The following is a 21,096-nucleotide window of genomic DNA, read 5'->3' on the forward strand; positions in this document are numbered from 1 at the left end:
AGCTAAAATGCAACCCCTTAGACTTAGATTCTGGGTCGTACTAATTTGTTTGATTGATTGATTGAGTTATTTTGCCGAAGATAGTGTCTTGAAGTTTGGGTGGAACTATGACTAAAACACAATGGTACCGACACACGTGCTAAGGAATTCATGATGCGAACACTTTTTTTGTAAAGAGCTCTTCTAAAATACCAACAAAACTAAACTTGAGCTTAGTGAAAAGTACGGTAAACAGGTAAAAACTACTGCTGATTTTTTTGTCTTTCAAAACTGAATGGTTGAAAACATAAATTGTTCACAGAATTATATATGATCAAAATCAAAAGAATGTTGACCTAAATGATGTGAAGTTGTCGTTCAGACAGACTATGGGCATCCGCTATGATTCTTCGTTTTTCTTTTATGTCTTTTTGTCTATTATTATCCTTTCTATTTTTATCCTTTTTTCATTTGAATTGAGTCTCGTTTCTCTTCTGCCTTCAGATAAGATGGTAAATGCGGCGACACTGACTTTTTGACGTGGCCCTGAACAAAACTCGTTTTTTTACCTTTCATTTTGTTTTTTCTTTCCTTTTTTATGAATTTTCTTACAATTTTTTTTCTCTAAGAAAGTAGTTTTTCGTATATAAAATAAGAAGAGAAAAAAAACTGCGCCAAACATTGATTTTTTTTGAAAATGAAAAAATTCTCAGTACTTTGCTAATTAACTATGGTAATTACAAGATGATTATGGTACCTTGTCAGCGCCCTGATTATGTTCAGAATCACTCTTGCCGACCTGCTGGTCTTGAAACCACTTGCTGAGCTCCGCCTCATCCATCCATTTCGGAATGCATCCATCGGCAACTGAAACTCAAGAACGAGATATTTTGAAGTGGGCACTTGAAAAATTCGATGGCTTGTTCGTTTGCATATAGTTTTTTGAGCGTACTTTTTTTAGCTAAAATTTCTTTAAAAAGTCAAAACTTGTCTGTTTTTTTTGGTGTTTCGGGAAAGCTATTTTAGTTCTTCATAATTAACCTTGAAAAAACTAATCGTTACACCATAAAGTTCATGTTTGGGTGAGGTGGTGGGGAAAAGAGCTTTTTGGTCTATCTGAAAAATAATATGGCGAAAGTTTTGATATTTTTTTTGAAACCAACCACTTCCCTCCTGCTCAGTAAAAAAATTCCAGATCCAGACATTGATTCGACCTATTAATTCAATTTACAACCCAAATTCACTTTTACTGGAAGTTTCAAATTAAGCTTCAAATACAGATCGCCAAGTAAAATTTTCTAACAAAACAAAAATAAAACCAATTGTTTAGTCACATAGATTTTCAAATTACGCTATAACAGGTTGATAGTTTTGATTTATGGTTTGAAATCAGTCTATGTCCTTTTTATGAACATAATTGATTGACAGCTGAATTCTGAATTTGATTGTGTTTGTAGATGAGGATGGGGTGAAAACAAACTTACCGTTGTATGGTTTCACTTCTCCCTCTTCGTCCGGGTAGGGGAGGGGGCAGGGGTTAGGAGGGGTGGGGTAGGGATTCATTCCACTGGGGTTATTTCCCCCCTCATTGTCCATCGCAGCCTCTAGTTGCTGGTCGATCTCATTCATCACTTCCTTGTCTCCCGCCCCCCCAGAATGGGGCGAAAGGGGAGGGGATACCTTCTCAGTGTGTCCGGGCACGACGGAGGATGGGTACTTGTTGTAAGCGCCCATTGCACCGTTGCCACCTAAAATTTCATTGTTTTGTCAAAAAATAAATCAATCAATGCTTTGAATTTTTAGTTATTGCAACATTCACACTTTAAGTTAGCTAATGTTTCTACGCCCGGACGGACTTGAGATTTTTGCGAGGAGGAGGGGGGATTTTCGGCGTTTAGGTTAAGAAAAAATTAGGTCGACGAAATGAATTTTCAGAACTCGAGAAATTCAAAATTTAAGGATTGGTTTGTAAACATAGACCATTTTAAATTCTTTTATTGGAAATGTTTATTCGAGATGAACTTAATTCTCCTAGAACGCCCAAAAATCGATCTTAGTTTAATTTAGAGCACACTTTTTTTTGATGTTAAGAAAGATCTTAACCCATTTTTATTACTGCAAGGTTTGCAGAAAAGACACAACTTGTTTGTGTTTTTTTTTTAGAAAACTGGCCTTTCGATCAGTCTCAAGACGAACTGAACATTTTTTTTCTCCGCACTGTCAAAAAAGGATTAAGATCCTTTTTACTGTCAAAAAAGTATGTGGAACAAGTTGAGATCGAATTTACTATCAAACTAGAGTGCTCGTATATCAGGGCAAAGCCTGAATGTTCCGACTGTCCCTTAATTCATATCGAATAGTTTTTGAGGATAAAAATATTGAAAACCTATACATTTTGGGCAATATCTAAGTGTAAAATTTTGTGTCGTACAAAGTTAATACGACCAATTAGCTAGCCTCAATTCAATATGGAACAATTTCGTTGTGCGGTACGCGTCCAGACAGTTTGGTCGAAGACAATTCAGCCGATTTGATATTCAGTCAAAAGTATGCATACAATTCAGCCAGAGACATAATTTGCGATAAGTCGCGATGCATAAATAATTCGCGTTACGCTCTCAGCATTATCAATAAGAACTCTTCAAAGCGCTCATACTTTAGTCCAGAACATGGCAAATTTGGCAAGTTTTAAACCCCTAGAACTATAAAAAAAACATCGGAGGTGAAATATCTTTTTACATTTGAATTCAGCAAGTCGATATCTTCAATCGGGTATAAAAAAATTTCGTTTAAATTATAATTTCGATCGGTTAAAATTGACTGAATAAAAAAAACCACACCGAGCATAAATATTCCGTTTTCTTCGAAAGTCGGGACAAATAAGTGGGAAGTGAAGAAAGACGTTAAATGGGAAGTTAGGCTAGATTTGGACTATCCTGATATTGATTTAACTTGATCTTTTTCCAAGCTTGGAAAAATCATTTCAAATTGATTCTAAGTCAGTTTAAATTTATGTTTTTGTCTTTTTATAGCTTTGTTTTTTTGGAGTAAATGAATCAATTTAAGTTAATTTGAAACCAATTAATTCGGTTTTAATCAAGTAATATCGATTTTCATTCTTCGATTTATATAAGTAATATCGATTTATTTTTTTATCAAAAAGTAGGAAGGTGAAAAAAATAGACAGTTATGATGGAATTGGATAATTTTAAATGAAATTAAATTGGTCTTTTTCCTTCTTAATGAGAATCAATTCAATATGATTCAACAATGATTTAAGTCTATGTTTTTGCCTCTTTATAGCTTTTGAGAGATGTTTATTCGATTTAAATTGGTTTAAATTCATTTAGTTCGATGTAAATTGTTTTTCACCCAACCTATTTACATTCATTTTTAATACAGATTTAATATTTAATAGAAGACTTAGTTGTTTTTCGTTGTTGAGATATACGAAAACAAACTTAAAAAATTTTATTTTCAGTTGTGTATGTTCGTGCTGAAACTTGAACTGAAAAAGAAACTATAAATTTATTTAGTGCAAATTAGTGCAAAGATTAATTTTTTAATCAAATTTGGCTATTGTTAAATAAGTAACTTCAATTTTCATCTCAGTTTTTATCTCAAGACAAAGTTCCATTAACACGCAACTTTTCATAGATTGTTTGGCTTCAAATTGAGCTCAAATTGAAAGATAAAATCCACAAAAAGAGACTTCTGATTTGAGATTTTTGATTTGTTCACAAAGTTAACAGGGCCTCAAAAGTTATGAGATAAATAAAAAGTAATTTTTACCACTTTTCAATTAACTCGTAGCTCATAGGGGAGTCTTAAACCAAAAGGAGGCTCAAAAAACACTCCAAAACAAATTCAAGCGAGTCAATGGACCCAAATATTGCAATAACACACACAGAGCTTATCATTTAGCACTTGATTGTTTGTGTAAGGTGGACCTATATCTTTTTACTTCCAATATTTTAGGGCGGTACTTCAAAAGTTACTTCAATCAGTCTTTTTGTTCCGACTTTCGATACGAAAGTAACGGAATATTTGTGCTCGGGGTGGGTTTTTGTTTTCTTGGCGTGTGGGGGGATAATTTTCAATTAAAAAATTTCAAATTTTAGAAAAGTTTTTCATTTTTTTTATTTCATTCAATTTTTTTATGTTGTTTATGTTATTACTGCTCCATAAACGTTAAAAGGCAGTCGGAACTTTCAGGGCTTCGCCCTGATACGAGCAGTCTTGTTTGGTTTTCATTACTACGTCTTATAAAAGGAATGGTAAAAATATCGCTCTGAAACTGAGTACATTGTGAAACTGGGGAATGGTTAAAGAACAGAGCATCCCTTTTTTACATATGGAGCCTCAAAAAATTTCAAGCTAAAAAAGGATCAAAATAAAGTCTGATACTTATCCTCACTCTATGTAGAGGGGTTTAATGGGTGTATCCTGAAAATCAGAACTGAGTAGCAGCGGTTTTCTTCGATAATAGTATCTCGCTAGAATGATACAACAGACAAAATGAGTGACAAAAATTGAAATTCAGAGTGATAAACTGAAACAAGCGATTTTTAAAATAGACTTAAAGTTAGCATAGATCTAACGATGAAAAAGCACTTGTAGTTGGGAGATGTTTCGATCGCGACCTGCCAGTTTTGTCTTGACATTCAGATTGAATTTGTCAAGGTCACAGAAATGGATTTACTGCTTAAATAATGGAAATACCACAGGCATCCAGATGATGTGACAATATAGCATCTCATTTGTTTTCAGGTGTCTTATCCGGCCAGTGAGACGCCCTGTTATCAGAAAAACTCAAAAAGTTCTTAGTTGTAAAATTTTCACATCATTGTGTTCGACTTTTTTCTTTTCTATCTTGTAGCTTCTGCAAAATTTTTCTCGCAGGTTGGTCATTCTGTTTTTTTTGTGTCATCTCTCGCCGCTGGAACAGTCGGTCTCGATACGGCCATGCACTCTCGTGCCGTATGGTAATTGATAGCTGAACTCGCGCCCATTAATCTCGTTCCTCTCCTTAGAGATTCTTCGATGCCTGTTCTAATTTGGTTACTGTTCAGACTATTTTGTTTTGTGTTTCTCTTCCATTGTCAAAACCGACCGCTGCTGTGGAAACTTCGTAAGGTGTGCTCTGGATAAGGTTAAAAAGCTTGTGAATATATTTAGTATTGTGTATAAATTCTAAAATTGAAACTTCGACAGGTTGTATTTATTCGTGCGGGACAATTAGTGGTCGGGATTTTTCTACATTGAAAGTTTTGGTTAGGGTTAGGGTTAGAATATATACATCTGGGTGATGGGATCATAGTTGCGGAGGATGCCTTGAAAGTTAGTATTTTTAATGCAATATGTGAAGTTAAGAAAAAACGGTGATGTGTATTTGGAGTTAATGAATTGATATCGATGATGGGGTTGTCGTGATGGTGTATGTAAGTCAAAGTGATTTTGTATGATTTTATAATAAGTGTAAGTATGTGTCTGTTTAGTTCTCAACATGATGTCGTGTGAACAGTGCAAATCTTGTTCTTTTGGTGTCAGGAAGTGGAATTTGAGAAGGTTTCAAATTTTTCGTAAAATGAGTGTGAAAATGTAAGGTGTTCGGATGAAAAACTTTTCGGTTAGTTGCGGGCTAGCAAACTTGTCGTCATCGAGGAATTGATCTTGGTTACGTCGGATGATTTTATGGTCGTAGTGCTCGATGGAATATTCGTTAGCTCGGGGTGCGGTGAACCTTTTTAATAGTTTTTTGTATCCTGATGTGTAAATTGTCCAGGTGTTAGTGCTGTAGTTAGTCTGAAAAGGTCATTTTAGTTCTTTCTATTTCTTGCAGTGTGTTAATGAGTGGTAAACAAAGTGGGTTTGAGAAGTGATAATATGATGTCCAATGGAGTGTGGGGATTAATACATGTTCATCGACATAGTGGGGTTGTTCAGTGATAGGGTCGGAGTGAGTATATGTATATTGAGGGAAGAAGCGTAAAAATAATTGGAGAATTTTGGTAGTATTTGTATGGTCAGGATGGTTTATGTAGTCTATTACTATTCCGGGTTTGGAGGGAAACGGGTGATTGGGAAATTTTCTTTTGAAAGTTCTAAATGCACGGTTAGTACTGGATGATGATTGGATTGATGTTGAGGATTGGGCTAAAGAAGGGGTGTAATCTGAAGAAGGTGTGGGAGTTGGTGAGTTTGATGTCTTTATGTTTGATGATGTTGTACTTGTTGTTGCAGTGTTATTAGGTTGTTTAGTTCGTATGATATGTGTGTTATCTGGGGAATTGTTGTTTGAGCGTTCATTCGTAAAAAGGGAGTATGTTGGTGTCGCTTGGGAGATATGAGAGAGAGTAAAGGGGGATTCACTTTTGGCATGGGAGTGGATGTGTCGAAAGGGGGGTTGAGAAAATGTGGACGGGCAGGGTTCTGAACTAGCAAATTCGTCAGGGGTTTCTAAATCTGAATTGTCGAATTGGGAGATTGTGTGAAAAACTGTGATGTCTGAGTTAGCATCAGAATCCATGCCGGATGATGTGTTAATATGGGGTGATTCAGGTGGCGGGAAAGCAAAAAGTGGGATGATGAGAATGGGGTTTTGGAGGTTGGCTGGATGGGAAAATGAGCGGTGAAGGGATCCAACTTGTCGGCTCATCATGGGCTAAAAAATGATTGTTCTGAGATTGAAAACTTGTGGTATGGGGCTGTTTGATCATTTGTTCATATGTATCGTCACTTTGAGATTGTTGTGTTATTATATCGAGAATTCGACTTTGTATATAATTAGGTCCTGAACTTGTAATACTTGTGAGTGCTAAATTTCTAAAATTTCGTGGTACTAGTGATAATGGGTGATTAGGATGTAAACTTGGTAATTGTGATGCTGTGGGTGATGCGTTTGTATTGTGTTGTGATTCGTCATATGTGTTTGGTGTAGTTGATAATTTTGTATTACAATTGTGTGCATCTAAAAGTATTTTGTTTATTGATGTAGATAAAATCCCAAAAAGTCCTGCAAAAATTATACGTGCTACGCTTGCTTGTCTGTTTACATGTGTATGCATTGCGCATGTATTATAGATTCCTTTCAATAGAGAGAAAAGAAAGCCGAAAAAGTTAAACATTGCGTATAATGTAGTCAATCTTTCTAAGATGTAATAGGGCCATCCTAGAAAGGCAAAAAGTTCGTTTTTCAGATTTACAAAACTAAAAATATGATTGATGATATATCCTGTGGTCAATATTTTTCGCCATTTAAATAAATGTAATCTTTAATATCTTTAAAACACCGCTGTATTCTTGTGCGTAAATGTCTGAAAAACCTGCTGTTTCTGCAAGTTTGCGTAAATTTTGATCAATTGATTGTCGTTGTTTTGTGTTCATTTCTGTAAGTAGTTCCTGAAATTGTTGTGTACGAATGTGGTGATGTATGTCGGATTTAGAGTAGATACCGATCGATTGTATATCGATATTCGGGTTGCAGGCAATAGCTTTAATATTTTCAGGTGAAAACTTTTTAATGGTTGCATTAGTGTTGGCTATGAGTAGATAGTATTTGTCTTCGTCGGGGTTTGATTGTACAACATTGTGGCTATTTTCTGATCCACATGGGACTGCTGTATCCCAAAAATAAGTTCTTCGTGAAATCGTGTCAACAAAATGTACTTTATTTTTATAGAATATAGGGATTCTTTTATAACATCGTTCATCTTCAAAAACATTCAAAGGTGATTCTTTTTTGGTACAAGTGTAAAACCATAAAACGTTTCCTTCATGATTAAGGAAATTTAATATATTTCCGGATAATAAATATCCTGCATATGGTATTTTTAGAAGTGCTAGTGCGAGTGATTGTAAAATCTGCGTTCTTTCGAGTTCACATAATTGGTGTAGTGTTTCTAATTCTGATAATGACATTTCGTGAAAAATTCTACTTATCGTGTAATCTATTTTCATGTCCAAGTGTATGTCATAATGAATTGCGCCAAAATATGTGTTATTCATGATTGATAGTTCTTGTAAACGTGTACTTTCTGTATCTTGTGGTTTTAATTTTCCACCGGTTCTTCCTGCATTCTTTTGAAATTTTACTGAAACGTATTCATTCATCAGTATATGAGTGAGTTTTCATCAGTATATGAGTGAGATGTAGCCATTTGGTGTATAATTAATTTACCTGTAATCATGTCGACACCGTTGTCGTATTCGACAAGAATTTCTGAATATTGTGTTTTGTAAAGTGGTTTGTTGTATTTGCATGCAAGTTCTGTTTCTGGGTATATTTGGAAACGTGTTAGTTTATTCTCTATATTGTGGATGTTTCTTAACTTATGATTAGTATTTCTAATTTGGTCAGCATTTACATCTTCAAACTTCTACAAGAAATGCGTGTGGATGATTGAGGGTTGCTGGTTGAGTAGTTGTTGGAATTTCTTGAGACGTTGTTGGTGGGGACTGATGTGGGGGTTGTTGATTAACAGTTTTAGATAAATTTTCAGAGTTGAATTTTTCATGAAGAAATTTTATGTTTACTATAGTATTCTTCAGAAAAAAGAAATAAAAGAATGGTTGCTGAAGCGAATGTGATGATTGCCTTTTTTATACATTTGCATATAGTCATTATGAGTGATGTTAAAAATGAGAGAAAAATTATGAATAGTGGAAAAACATCGGTTCTATTGAACAGGTTTGGAAACATTCAAATTAGTTATTGAATTATTGTACCGGTAGAGGTTATCAAGGGGAAAAAATTTTGTTAGAAGAATTATTAATGTTTCTAAAGTATTGGCTAAAAATACTTTGAAAATTTTAGACATGTAGAAAGTTTTATAAGAAAGATTGAAAACATTTGTTTGAGTTTGTCGACCGTCGCAGAAAGAAACATTTAAGAAATGATTCATTTTGTCGAATCTTTTTTAATTTTTTGGGGCTAAATTCGAGTGTAGTCGACTTATTTATTGATTTTTTGACAAGTGGGTTGGGTTTTGTCAAATATTGTTGAAGGGTACATTTATGGTGTCGGGGATATCTTCGTGGTTTTTGTTTTTATTTATGGAATGATTGGGGATATCTAAGAAATATTTGTACTTTAAGCTAAATGATCATGTGCTTTTTGTTCTTTAGGCTCATTTAATATTTTTGCTTGGAGGGTTTGTGAGGTCTAAGTTGGGAAAATATTGTTGATCTTTGTACGACTTGATAGGAGAGGGTTGTAATATTGAGATTGTGTTTATTTAATTTGTCAATTTGTAGCGGTTTGCTTACTTTTGACCTGGAGGTCTTAAAATTATAGTTATAGTTACGCCTGGAGGTTAATATTTGTCGACTAATAAAGTCGTGTTGTTATAATAAAGGTGATAATTCGGAATGATTTCTGTTGGCTGATGTTTAACTAGATCTGTTCAAGGGTTTTTCAGCATGTTATTGTGAAAATGTGTATGTTCGAAATGATTAAAAAGAAGGTGAAAAAGTAAAAGATTAAAGTTGTTTTTGAAATTCAACTTTCTTCAATATTTTAGATTGTGGAATGAATATTTTAAAGTTTTTTTGTGGTTGACTTCTAAGTCGTAATGATTCTCTATGTTCAAATTTCTCTTTTTGATACTGTGGTAGAATATTTTCTGTCATTTTCGTATTTTTTTCTTTCTTTTTGAGATGTTTTTGTCTCTGTTTTAGGAGATGTTTGGTGAACTAATTTTTTTTGTTGGGTTGGTTTTGATTTCATGTGTTTGTCAGCGTTTTGATTTTGTTCAATATCTGAGTTGTTTTGAACAATTTTAAAACCTGTGAAGGAATATAATTGAGTTAATTCACGGAGTGTGTATTCTTTTGGATAATATGGTAAAAGATCATTTCCATGCTGAACATTTTCTTTTTTACTTGAATCAGTAAATTTGTATGGTACATCAGTGGGTTTATCAATTATTTGATATGGTTCTTTTCGGAGTGGTTGTAACTTTTTGGAAATTCCTTTTTGTGTTTTTTATAAATGTTCCGATTTTTAAATGTTCCGATTTTTAAATCTGTTGCTGGTGTGAATTGATTTGGTTATTTATGTTTTGCCTTTGTAACAATTTTTTTGTTATTTTTGATAAATTTCATTGTGTTTTTTTATTTCTATTTAAAATTCATTCGATGTGTGTACCGGAAGCTAATTTTAAAATTTGTGGGTGATGAAAGTGGTATTCATCATGGGTATGTAGTGGTAAGTTGTAACATATTGAATCTTTATCTGGTTGACAATATTCTTGTGCGTTTTTATGGGCGTTTGCTGTAAACATTATTGGTTTTCGTGGTTTTTTGTTAAATACCATTTCATATGGTGACATTCCTAGTGTTGTTGTAATTTGTGAATTATAGGATAAGGGGAATAATTTTAAATCTGTTGACCAATGGATTAGTCGAAGGTATGAACCGTTCATTACAAGAATATCTCAGATGTATCATTAATGGAAATGATACACGAAACACCCAATTATCGTGTATCACTTCCATTTATGATACATCTGAGATATTATTGTAATGAACGGTTCATACCTTCGACTAATCCATTTGTCAAAGGTGCATGAGATGTACGTGGCTTATGTTTATTATTATATAAGTGGCATAGTGTGATAATTTCGTTATTAATAAATTCAGTGCCATTGTCTGTGACTAGTATTTCGGGTAATCCGAATTTAGTTATCCAGTGTTCGTAGAGTGTTGTATATGCAAAATAAGCATTACAAGGGGGTACTGGGTTGAGTGCTACATAGTGCGTAAATGCATCAACAGTGACCGTTATATATGAGTTTCCTTCTGAGGATGGTGAAATTGGTCCTTTTGTGTCAAATGAGATTCTATGATTGAAATATAGATTTGTCCTTTAAAATCTTGTTTTTCTGCAATTTGTTTTTGATTTGGGTAGGTTTTATTCAATTGGCATATTATACAATCAATGCATAATACTTAATTCTAAATTGGTGCATTTGGGAAATAAAAATTTTGAATAGAGTTAGAGTATGTCTTTTCTGATCCTGAATGTCCTTTAGTATGTAGGGTATGTGAAGTATTGAATGCTATTAACATCATACTTAAAGGTAGAAAAGGTATTTTAAAATCAGGTGTTTGATATTCTAAAATATCTATGTTTTCATTTATAGTGGTATTATTGAATTTTCTGAAATATCTAAGGAGTGTTTTGTTTCCTAAGATTGTGGTATCAGCTTTGGTTGGTTTAGTTTTGAATTTGTGCCATGACTTTAGTTGTCTGATGACTGGGTCGAGGTTTTGATATTTTTGTAATTTTTCTAGTGTAATTTTTTCTGTTGTTGGTAGAAAAATGTTTTCTATTTCTATCTTTGATAGGGGTATTGTGTGTAAGTGGGTCATGAAGATTAAAAACTTGATTTATCGTGTATTTAGAATCATTTGGTAACGGTCCTGATAAATTTATTGTATCAGTCAGATTTTCCTTTTCTATTAAAAAAAATGGGTTATTTGTATGTGGTTGTTGTTTAGTTCGTTTTTGTTGAGCGTTATTTTTGATCCAATGGAAATATGAAATCGGCTCAAATGTAGATGTACTTAGTAAATCAACTTCATAGTGGTTGTTTTGACAATCTAAATATAGTGGAAAGAGTTGTAGATTGTTTATTTGTGATTGATCGATGTCAGTTTTTACTGCATATCTACATTCCAATCGTGGTGAAGTTTCATCTTTAGCAAGATAGAAGTTTTTATTTTGTGGTATTTCAACTGTTGTTTTTCTTGTTAGGGGTTCAGGTGGTGTACTTCTACTAAGAGTATCAGCAAGTGCAAGGCTTTTTCCTGCTGTCCATACTATGTGTAGGTTTGGAAATTTCATTAAAATTAATTGAAATCTGAAAACTCTATGGTTTGGGTTTTTTTTGTGTGAAAAGAAATATAATAGGTTTGTGATCCATAAATAAAATTGTTGGATGTTTTGATCAAAGTATCAAAAATTCATACTCTGTAAGAGTATATAATATAGCTGTGCATTCTCTCATAAGAGTAGAGAGTCGTAATTCAGCGTGTGTAAATAGGCGAGAATTTGCTGATATGAGATTCATTTTATTTGTTCCATTGTGAGAGTGTAGTAATGCTGCACCGATGCCAAAATTTGAAGCATCGCACATTGCATAAAATGGTTGATTGGGGTCTGGAATTGTGTTTGAGATTTGTTCGGTGAGAAGTTTTTTGATTTCATCAAATCGTGTTTGGTGTTCTGTTGTCCATTCAAAATTTTTTTGTTGTCTAAGAATGTTATAGAATGGTCTTAAGTATAACTTCATTTTATGTACATATTTACTTAAGAAGTTTAACATTCCAAGCAGTTCTTGGATTTTCTTTTTGTTTGTAGGCGGCTGGATTCTTTGGATTGCATCTATGCGTGATTTCAACGGGGTTATATTCTTTTTTTCTATAATGTGTCCAAGAAACTTTACGCGTGTTAAGAAAAAATGTGATTTGTCTGGGGCTGCTTTCCTGTTTTCGTTCTGTAAAATTTGATGATATTTTTCTAGAACTGCGAACATTTCATCATTGGTTTGTGATTGCATAAAGACATCGTCTAAGTATGTTATTGCATTTTTCTTGAGTATAAGTAGTCTAAAAATTTAACTCATAAATGCTGAGAAACCTGCTCGTCCTTTGGATAATCTATTGAATTCGTATTGTTGATATTCGATAACAAATTGTGTTAATCGTCTTGACTGTTCATCCAGTGGCGTTCGATTATATGCACTATTCATATTTGCGGTTGTGAAGTATTTACCGTTTGATTTTGTTAGAATTACTTGAATTGGTTCTATAGGCCAATTATATTTAGATTCATCAATGAGTGAACTGAAATATCTAGCGTCTAGAACTGTTTTCAGTGATTCTCCTTTGGCTAAAATAATAACAGGGTTGATAAAGGTGTTTCCTTTTGGCTGTTCTTCTTTATTTACTGGAGGTATGGTTTCATATTGTTCTAGAATGTCAAGTAATCTATTAACTTTGTCATGTAAGTGGATTGGTACTTTGCTTGCACTTTGTTTTTTGAAAAATGCATCAGGTTTTAAAGGTAGATGTAGTCGTGAATTTAATTTTCCAACGTCGAATTTAGATGCGGCATAAACTGTTGGGTATCTTAATAGTAAATCGGCTAATTTTTCAAATTCGTCCTGTGTTAATTGAGAGTGTTGAAAATTTAACATTGTTAAAAATTTTTGTTGTTCTTCTGTATAGTGTGATATTTTGAATGTCGGTATAAAATATGGTGTTTTTGTGAAATAGTCTGTATTTCTTTTTTTGTTGCTTATTATATTATTTATTGATAATTCTTCGTCAAGAATTGTTGATTGACATATATCTAATGTTTGTAATATTTTATTTACTCTATATGCTACTTCTTTTGTAGGAGAAGTTGTTGCATTAGTTTCAAAATATCCTAGGAGTCCTAGAGGTAGGGTTATTTTATATGGCGAAATATTGTATACATGTACAGAAATATTGTCAGAATTCTAGTTTAGTTTTTCATGTATTTTATGGATGTAATTGTTATTCTTAAAAAATTTATGAATTGGTTTAAATTGAAGGTCAGACATATAGAGATGTTGTCTGTTTTGATTTTTCTCATATTGATGAACTTGTTTGATCGGGAGTTCATAAATTTATCCTGAGAGTGATTTAAGATGTTTTCTTTCTTTAATAAAAATGGGGTAAATTTTTGAGAAAAATGGTGGTTGTTTGTTCATTCATTGGAAGAATGTTGGAACGGTGTAATGCATTCTTGTATATTTATCTTTTATATTAATTTTGTCTAGTATATTGATAGTTGGTATGTATTTGGTGATGAATGGAATTCCAATGACATTGTGTTTTATATCTGTTATTTAAGAGTTTGTTTTGTTCCATTGTTTTAGTGGGAACAAGGAAAAAATGGACTTTTCCGTAGTTTCTCAAGGTTCAGCCTTGTGCTGTTGCTAGTTTACTGGCTGTCTACAAAGGTGTTAGATTTGGGTGTAAAATCTTGATTTCATTCCAGGTTGAAACATTCATAATATTTGATTCTGCTCCAGAATCTATTAAAAAATCTATTTCAAGGACTGGTGGTTGAAATTCTTCACTTTTTGGACTTTCTAAGAGAAATGGAATTGTCAAAATTTTTTCTCTTGGTGGTTGTTTTGGTACGTTTTGGTAAATGTGATTTGTACTAGAACATGGTGCTTGTTCTTTTTCAGGTTAGTTTAATGTCGTTGCTTCATTTAACTCTTGCTCTATTGGTATGTTATTACTTCTAGGTCTATTGTAATAATCTAAAAGAAGTTCTAATTGATTTTCATAGACATGTGAATGAAATGGTTGTTCGTACGTAACAGTTTCATAGTCATTTTCAACTTTTATCATGTTGACTGAAATTGTATTTTCTGTATCGCTTTCACTGTCTGTAGATTCGTAATTGATGTGATTTAATTGTAATTCAGTACTGTCTGTATTATCAAAACCAGGGGGGTCTGAATTGGTTCTTTCAGTTGTTTGTACTTGATTTATTTGTCTTCGATGTTATGGTGTATTGCTTCTATATTTGTTTTGAGAATCTGGATAACGTGTATTATTCCTATGAGGTGATTGAGAGTAGTTTCTTTGTCTATTGTTATAGTTTGAGTTTATGTTTTGTGAGTTATCTCGTGATCTATTTTGATAATTGTTGTAGTTAGATCTTTGATGATTCGAGATGTTGCTTGAATAATCTCGTGATCTTTTGTTTTGGTATCGTTGATATCGTTATTTGATGTCTATTGTACGATGAATTTCTTGATCTATCAATAGAAAAGTGTCTATTCCTAGAGTGTGAATGGGAACTGGTATCAAACGAATATTCTGGTCTGTTTGAGTTTCATGGTGAAAAGTTATTTCGATACTGATTATTTCGACTATTTGTGAATAATTATTTCGTGAATAATTATTTCGATACTGATCATTTCGACTATCTGTTTTGTGAGAAATTACGTGAATTTTTTTGGTCTGGTGATCTGCCTCTGTAATTAGAGTTATAAGGTGATTGGTTTCTTGAATATTTTAAACTGTTTGGAAGTGGTTTTCCAGAACTATTATTACTGTGAATGTTCTTATTTGGTAAATTTTGATCTTTTTTCATGTACTGATAAAATGATTTGTTTGGTTCCTTGTACTTTTGTGGTTTATTCTGGTTGTCTTGTTGTTTTTGTTTGCATTCAGCAATGCTATGTCCGTATCTTCGGCAATAGTTACACCATTTTTTGAAGGATGGTTCACCTTTAAAGTTTGTAATTTTCTCATATATATTCAAAATTTCATTGATCTTTTCGGATAAATCTATATCTGAATTGTGTATATTATTTATTTGTGTTGTAGTGGTTTGAATATCATTAACATACTGTGGTTTGAGATTTTCTGTTTCTTCCAGTTTCATTGTGATTTCTGCTTGTTCTAGTTTATCAACTTGTTTTATTAAATCTCAATCTGGTTCTCGAATTGAGGAAGGATGTGAGAGTTGTGAGTGGATATACTTTAAAATAACCTTTGTGAATAGAAATTGTGCTAATTGCTTGACTGTTGGTATGTCTGTTGGTATGTTCAGGAATAGTGGATGAGACCATTCAGGGTCCCAAACATAATCTGATTGTTCTGCTAGGGCAGTTTCATCAGTTGAATTTTGGAGTCTAAAATTTGTTTTGCTTGTGAGATTGAATCAAAATTATAGGTAAAATAATCAACGATAAACCCAGCTAAGATTTTTTGTAAATCGTTTTTAGCATTTTGTGAAACTTCGTTGATGGTTAAATTTTCACGGATTGCGATTAAAATATCGGAGAATATTGCAATTTCATGTGTTACAGCTGTATGTCTAGATGTTTGAACTGGTGAAGTTCTTTGAGATTCTGTTTCTTCTAGTATAGATAAATAACTATAGATTATTCAAAATACATCGTTAGTGAATATTGATTTCGCTCTTTGTGAGTTTTGACGTTGTAAATTTTTTTATGTGTTCTGTGAAAACTTTTGAAAATTTTATATCTACGTCGTCTGTTTGAACTGGATATCTACCATGAAACGTACTTGGTGATTTGATTTCTATGGAATAGATTTCTTACTGTTGTGTTATATTACATATTCCTTTTAAATAGTGATCAATAATTTGTCTTTCGATTTTTATTTCTGGAAATTCTGCTGTACATGGACTAATTCCTTTTTCGAATAAATTTGCGATTTGCGATTTGACAAATTTGCGATTTGACAAATTTGTGCTTGTCCTCTATCTTCAACGAGTGGGTTGATTAAAAATGGAAGAATGGAGTTTTCGTCTTCGCTTTCTTCATTTTGATCCATTTTTGTGTTTTATGACTGTTAATGTAAAGTTTTCAAAGTGTTTTTTTGGTTGATTCCAATTGTATAGACGTACTGGTTTGTTTTTGTATGTCTTTTTTATTCTTCGTTTTCCTTGTATTGATGATTGTGATGTGGTTTCTGAGTCAGAAAAATATAATAAATCATTAACTTGATAATTTTTGTTTATGGAATCTTTTAACCTGTAAAGTTCTTCTAAGTTACTGGTTTCTGATTCGGAGACTGCGTTTCTTCGCTTTGAGAATCTTTTTCGTGTGATTTGTCTTTGTTTGCTTCAAATTTTCCTTTTAATTGTTTGTCGTTTTGTTCTAATATATCCGTTTGTTTGTTTGTGTGGAGTGACTCTGATATCATGTTTTTCGTTGCTTATTTCACAATTGTGTAATATGAATGTTTATTTATTTCTCAAATTGTCTTGTGACATACAGTTTAGGATGACGGGTGCAATATTGGGATTAGTGACTTGTAATGTCCTAAACTGTTAGTTCTTACAATTTTTTGTGGTTAGCCTAACTTGGGTCATGTATTCAGGGTTGGAGAGAAAAGTATATATCGATTCCTGAGAATGATTTTTACTTTCTCGTGGCTAGTCTAAGTTAAGGTGTTAACTTACTTAATCTTACCTAGGGGTATTGATTGTGATCAAGTGTTGGAGAATAGTAAATCGATCCACAAGGTTCAGGTATAATAAGAAAACAATTAGTTCGTTAGATACTATTTTAAACCTACTAAGTTTAAGTATTATCCTGGGTCAGGTAAGAGGGGGGGGGGTCAAGTGAAGGATGAATAACCGAAGTTCTTCACTGTTTATCCTAATTAGAATGGTTAATTTGATTGAAAAATTTCTATTAGTCCTGGGTCTTGAGGAAGAGTTGGGTAGTGAATCGAAGCTTGAGGTCGTTAGACACTTTATTAATTGTGAGGGTGAGAACAAAATTGTTCTATTTGATCCAAGGATGAGCCTTGATGATCATTAAAATTTAAATAAGTATAATTTATATGAAAATGAGAATTAGGATAGGCCTTTATAATTTAAGTTAAGGTTTAATTGATAGAAAATTTTAGTTTTATTAGTTTTTGATGATGTTAATAGATTTATGATTCGCTGTTATGTTTTCGGTGATGAAGCTGGGATGAAGAGATGATTTATATATATTAAAAATTTGTATGCATACTAACTAAGTTTTATAGTTTTATTTTCAGTAAATCTTTTTTCCAGATATCTTTTAAATTTAATGCAGATTTTTGAAGAGAACGACTAGAGATGTTTTAATTTGTCGTTTTTGTACAATAATAAGCTCAGCACCTGTAATTGATACTATATTTGCAAATGAAAATCTAAATTCAATGCTAATAAAAATCTAAATATAAAAGTTTGTGTTGGCTTTTGCCGTACGATCATGAAACTTAATGGTAAGTTCCTTTGTAGTCGTATATCATCTCTTGTCCGAGGTCTTTTTCCAATACCGGGTAGTTCTCGTATTGCTCGGAATGATGGCTCTGATCTATTGAGTCGTAGAGACTTTTCAATTAAATTGTTGTCATGTAACATTTTCGGAAATGTTTTTTTTTGGCTAATTCTAATCTATTTGGTTAGTTCTAAGCTAATTTGTTTCTTAAGGTCTTGTTCGAGACTTTTGGTTGCACCAAATGAGTTGGGATGGGATGTCAACTCATAGAGTAATTTCAGATAAGGTACACCGTCTGCTCGTCACGCTATCTTATTTCCGGCCGGATAGATTCGTGCAACTTCTTAGTCTAATACCGATCTTAATCTTACTCTTATATCTCCTAGTCTCAATAGATCTAGAATCTAGAGTATACTGGTTTTGTTACGAGTCGGTCTCTTGGAGAAAGCAACAAAGTTGTAAGTTAAACTCAAATCGCTCTGGTGCTGAAATTACAAGTAATTTCAGCACTTACAAATAAGTAGGTTGTTAGTTTGACGGAGTGTGATTGGTTAGTCTTTAATATTTTATAGGGATAAAATATCTAAATTATAACCAATAATAAATTATAGTTTGGATCTGGTTCCAAAAGTGAGAGTTCGCTTCGTGCGCAATCTGAAGTTTGACCTTGATATTTAGGTTGAATTTATTATAATTACAGAAATCGGTTTTTTGCATTAACGGAAATGCTGCAGGTATCCACGTGATGTCACTGTGTATAATTTCATATCTGCTTGGTTGCCTTACACGGCTAAGAGATGTACTCTTTCCTCATTTTTAACCAAACCCAAGTCAAGGTTTCCAGTCTAAATTTAAGCAAGATTTGAGTGGTTTGAGTGTTTTCTTTTGACAATTGCGCTCGAAATCTTGGTTTAGGATTAGCGGTGTCACCGGTTTTCGAGCGGCTTTGAACGGTTATTTAAAAAGTTTTGAACGGTTTCATTTGAATTTTTAGGATACGCAAGGAACCGTGACAACTGCTTTTTGGACCCTAGAACATTTTAGGTTGGTTTTTGGCGTATATTTTGGTATTAAATAAGGTTAGAGTAGAGATTCAGACTTTTAAAGGATTGATGGTGTGAACCCTGCAACGAATTCAAAGGAAAAAAAAATTTTTGGATAAATTTTCAAAAAAAAAACGCGCAAGATTTGAGCGGTTTGAGCGGTTTGAGCGGTTTGAGCGGTTTGAGCTGTTCTTGCAAGGAGTTGAGTGATTTCGAACTGTTTTGAACGGTTTGATCGTGTCGTGCGATATTTTGAGCGGTTTGAGAGCAATCGACTTGAGCGGTCAAAAAACCACTCAAACCGCTCAAATCTTGAGCGGTGTTTCGGCGGGATATCGACTAAGGTAGCAATAAAAAAAGAGTGTTTCACAATCTTTTCCTTTCACTTACCCGTGACCTTCATCTGCTCGTTGGTGAGGGACTTGAGGAAGTTGCTGTCTGCATACTCGGATCGGGGGTCCAAGTCGTAGAAGTCGGGAGTCAGTCCGAACTTCTCTCGCAAATCCCCCTCGTGCACAGGATTCTCCCCCTTGTTGAAGTCACTGTAGTATCTAAAAGGGGGGTTCAGTTAGAAAAATGAATGACAGTTACAACTATGAAGAGAAAATAACTTCATTTTGAATAATTATGACTCTGTTGATAAAAATTGATGTTATATTTCAGAACAAGTTCGTGAGCCCAATTTTATGAACGAATGTGTTTTAAAACAATTATCGACTGGATAAATCTTGTTAATTTCGAGCCAAAAGCAGCGATCCAAATCTAACTGTACCTGAAATAATCAAAAAAAATTAAGATATTCAAATGATTTGCATCCACATCGTTCATATTTTTCATTTTTTGCTAGCACATTTTTAGCAAATTTTAGCAGATAATTTATTGCAAGCGTTTGAGATGAAAACTTTTTAAGCTAAATTCGTGCCTTTCCAAGTCCTGGTCGCTCGGGGGCGGGATATGGTCGTAACTCCTCTTGGATCCGGTGGGCACGAGGAAGGAGCGGAAGTCTTGGGCGTAGGGGGACTGGAAATCGGACAGGAACTGCGGGAGGGCCAGGCCAAGTATGGGCTGGATTAGAACGCAACAGACGACATAGAAAATTGTGCCCGAGTAATGCATAATTTACAAATTTGTTCCGCTTCTAAAATAAAAATAAATGGTTCTCATTAATTATTAAGTTATACTTAAAAAAAGTGGCTTGATTGTTTCATTTTTTCAAATTTCAATCTGTTGTGAGCGGGAAAATTTGAAATGTTTAATTTCTATTTTAGAAAAAAATTCCAATAGTGTTGGCTCGGAAAACCGGTGGCAAAAAAATGGTCTACAGAGTTTTTGACGTGCTTTTAAATCTACTGAGAAAAAACTGAAAATTTGGAACCGAATAAACTAGTTGAGAAATTTGAAACCTGGGTGTTCAGTTTTTTTAATGTTTCAAGTTATTATCATATAACTTGTAAGCATAGCTGAGCTGTGTTAATGAAAGTGCTGTGATTCTGAAAAAAAAAGATTTTTGGGACACTAAAATAATATAAATAGAAAGATATTTTCTTTTACCAATAGATTGAGCTAACAAAAATTCCACAATTTCAGCTCGATTTTGTTTTGTTTTATAAACTGAAAAAACTGCAATCTTTTCAACCAGTGAAGTTACACGTGTAATATTTTGCTCTAATTAGAAATTGGGAAATATGCGTAATTTTTGGACGGTTTTTGAAAAAAAAAACAAATGAAGAAGGAATAATTGTGTGAAAAGTGCAAAAAAATACGGATTTGACGTAACAACAACTAACCTGAAAGCTCTGTGTTGGGAAAATGCGTTGAGCTGCAGTTCCTGTAATGGCGCAGCGCAGATTTCATTCCCTTTTTGGGGACAAAATTGAATATTCCCCGTGTGAAGCAGACTATATGTTGTGCTTACCTGGCTCGATTAGCCGATAACCAATTAATCAGTATTTTAAAAACCTGGAAATCTGGTCAGGATTTTGAAAAACTTAGCTTTTTCTGTGGCGAAAATTTCAACAAATTTTAAAATTTTTTTCTTCCCAAAAGTTTTCTACAGGAAAGCTCATGACTTTATATTTCTCGCATAATTTTAAGATTTTCCCGCAAATCCAGACTTTTTCGGAACGATTCCTTGACATTTTACTTGGAAAAAATCCAAAAACATAAGACAAATTCATATAATTGGTCTTTTTTAAAATTGATTTTTTTCCCTTGTTTTTTTTCCCAACTGTTTCAAAATTGGGCGGTATTAGTTTTTTTTTATAATAACAAAGCGACGATGTTTTGTTAGA

At 33.3% G+C, this 21,096-nt stretch overlaps 1 protein-coding gene across 4 annotated transcripts; it reads right to left on the minus strand.

Annotated features, from left to right (window-relative positions):
- Positions 1-275: 275 nt before the first annotated feature.
- On the minus strand, positions 276-20,717 carry LOC134845703 (uncharacterized). 4 transcript variants are annotated; one of them, XM_063862754.1, is made up of 6 exons: positions 20,593-20,717; positions 19,728-19,943; positions 19,196-19,356; positions 1,464-1,727; positions 737-846; positions 276-525 (listed from the first exon to the last, which is right to left on the minus strand). In XM_063862754.1, the coding sequence occupies exons 2-6, from the start codon at positions 19,919-19,921 to the stop codon at positions 436-438; spliced, it is 819 nt and encodes a 272-aa protein (XP_063718824.1). In that variant the 5' UTR covers positions 19,922-19,943; positions 20,593-20,717; the 3' UTR covers positions 276-435. The 4 variants fall into 4 exon arrangements, with proteins under 4 accessions (XP_063718824.1, XP_063718826.1, XP_063718823.1 ...); XM_063862756.1 differs by lacking the exon at positions 20,593-20,717 and adding an exon at positions 20,374-20,522; XM_063862753.1 differs by lacking the exon at positions 20,593-20,717 and adding an exon at positions 20,357-20,522.
- Between the last annotated feature and the right edge of the window lie 379 nt (positions 20,718-21,096).

This window comes from Symsagittifera roscoffensis, chromosome 5, assembly GCF_963678635.1.
Source record: "Symsagittifera roscoffensis chromosome 5, txSymRosc1.1, whole genome shotgun sequence".
NCBI lineage: Eukaryota > Metazoa > Xenacoelomorpha > Acoela > Convolutidae > Symsagittifera > Symsagittifera roscoffensis.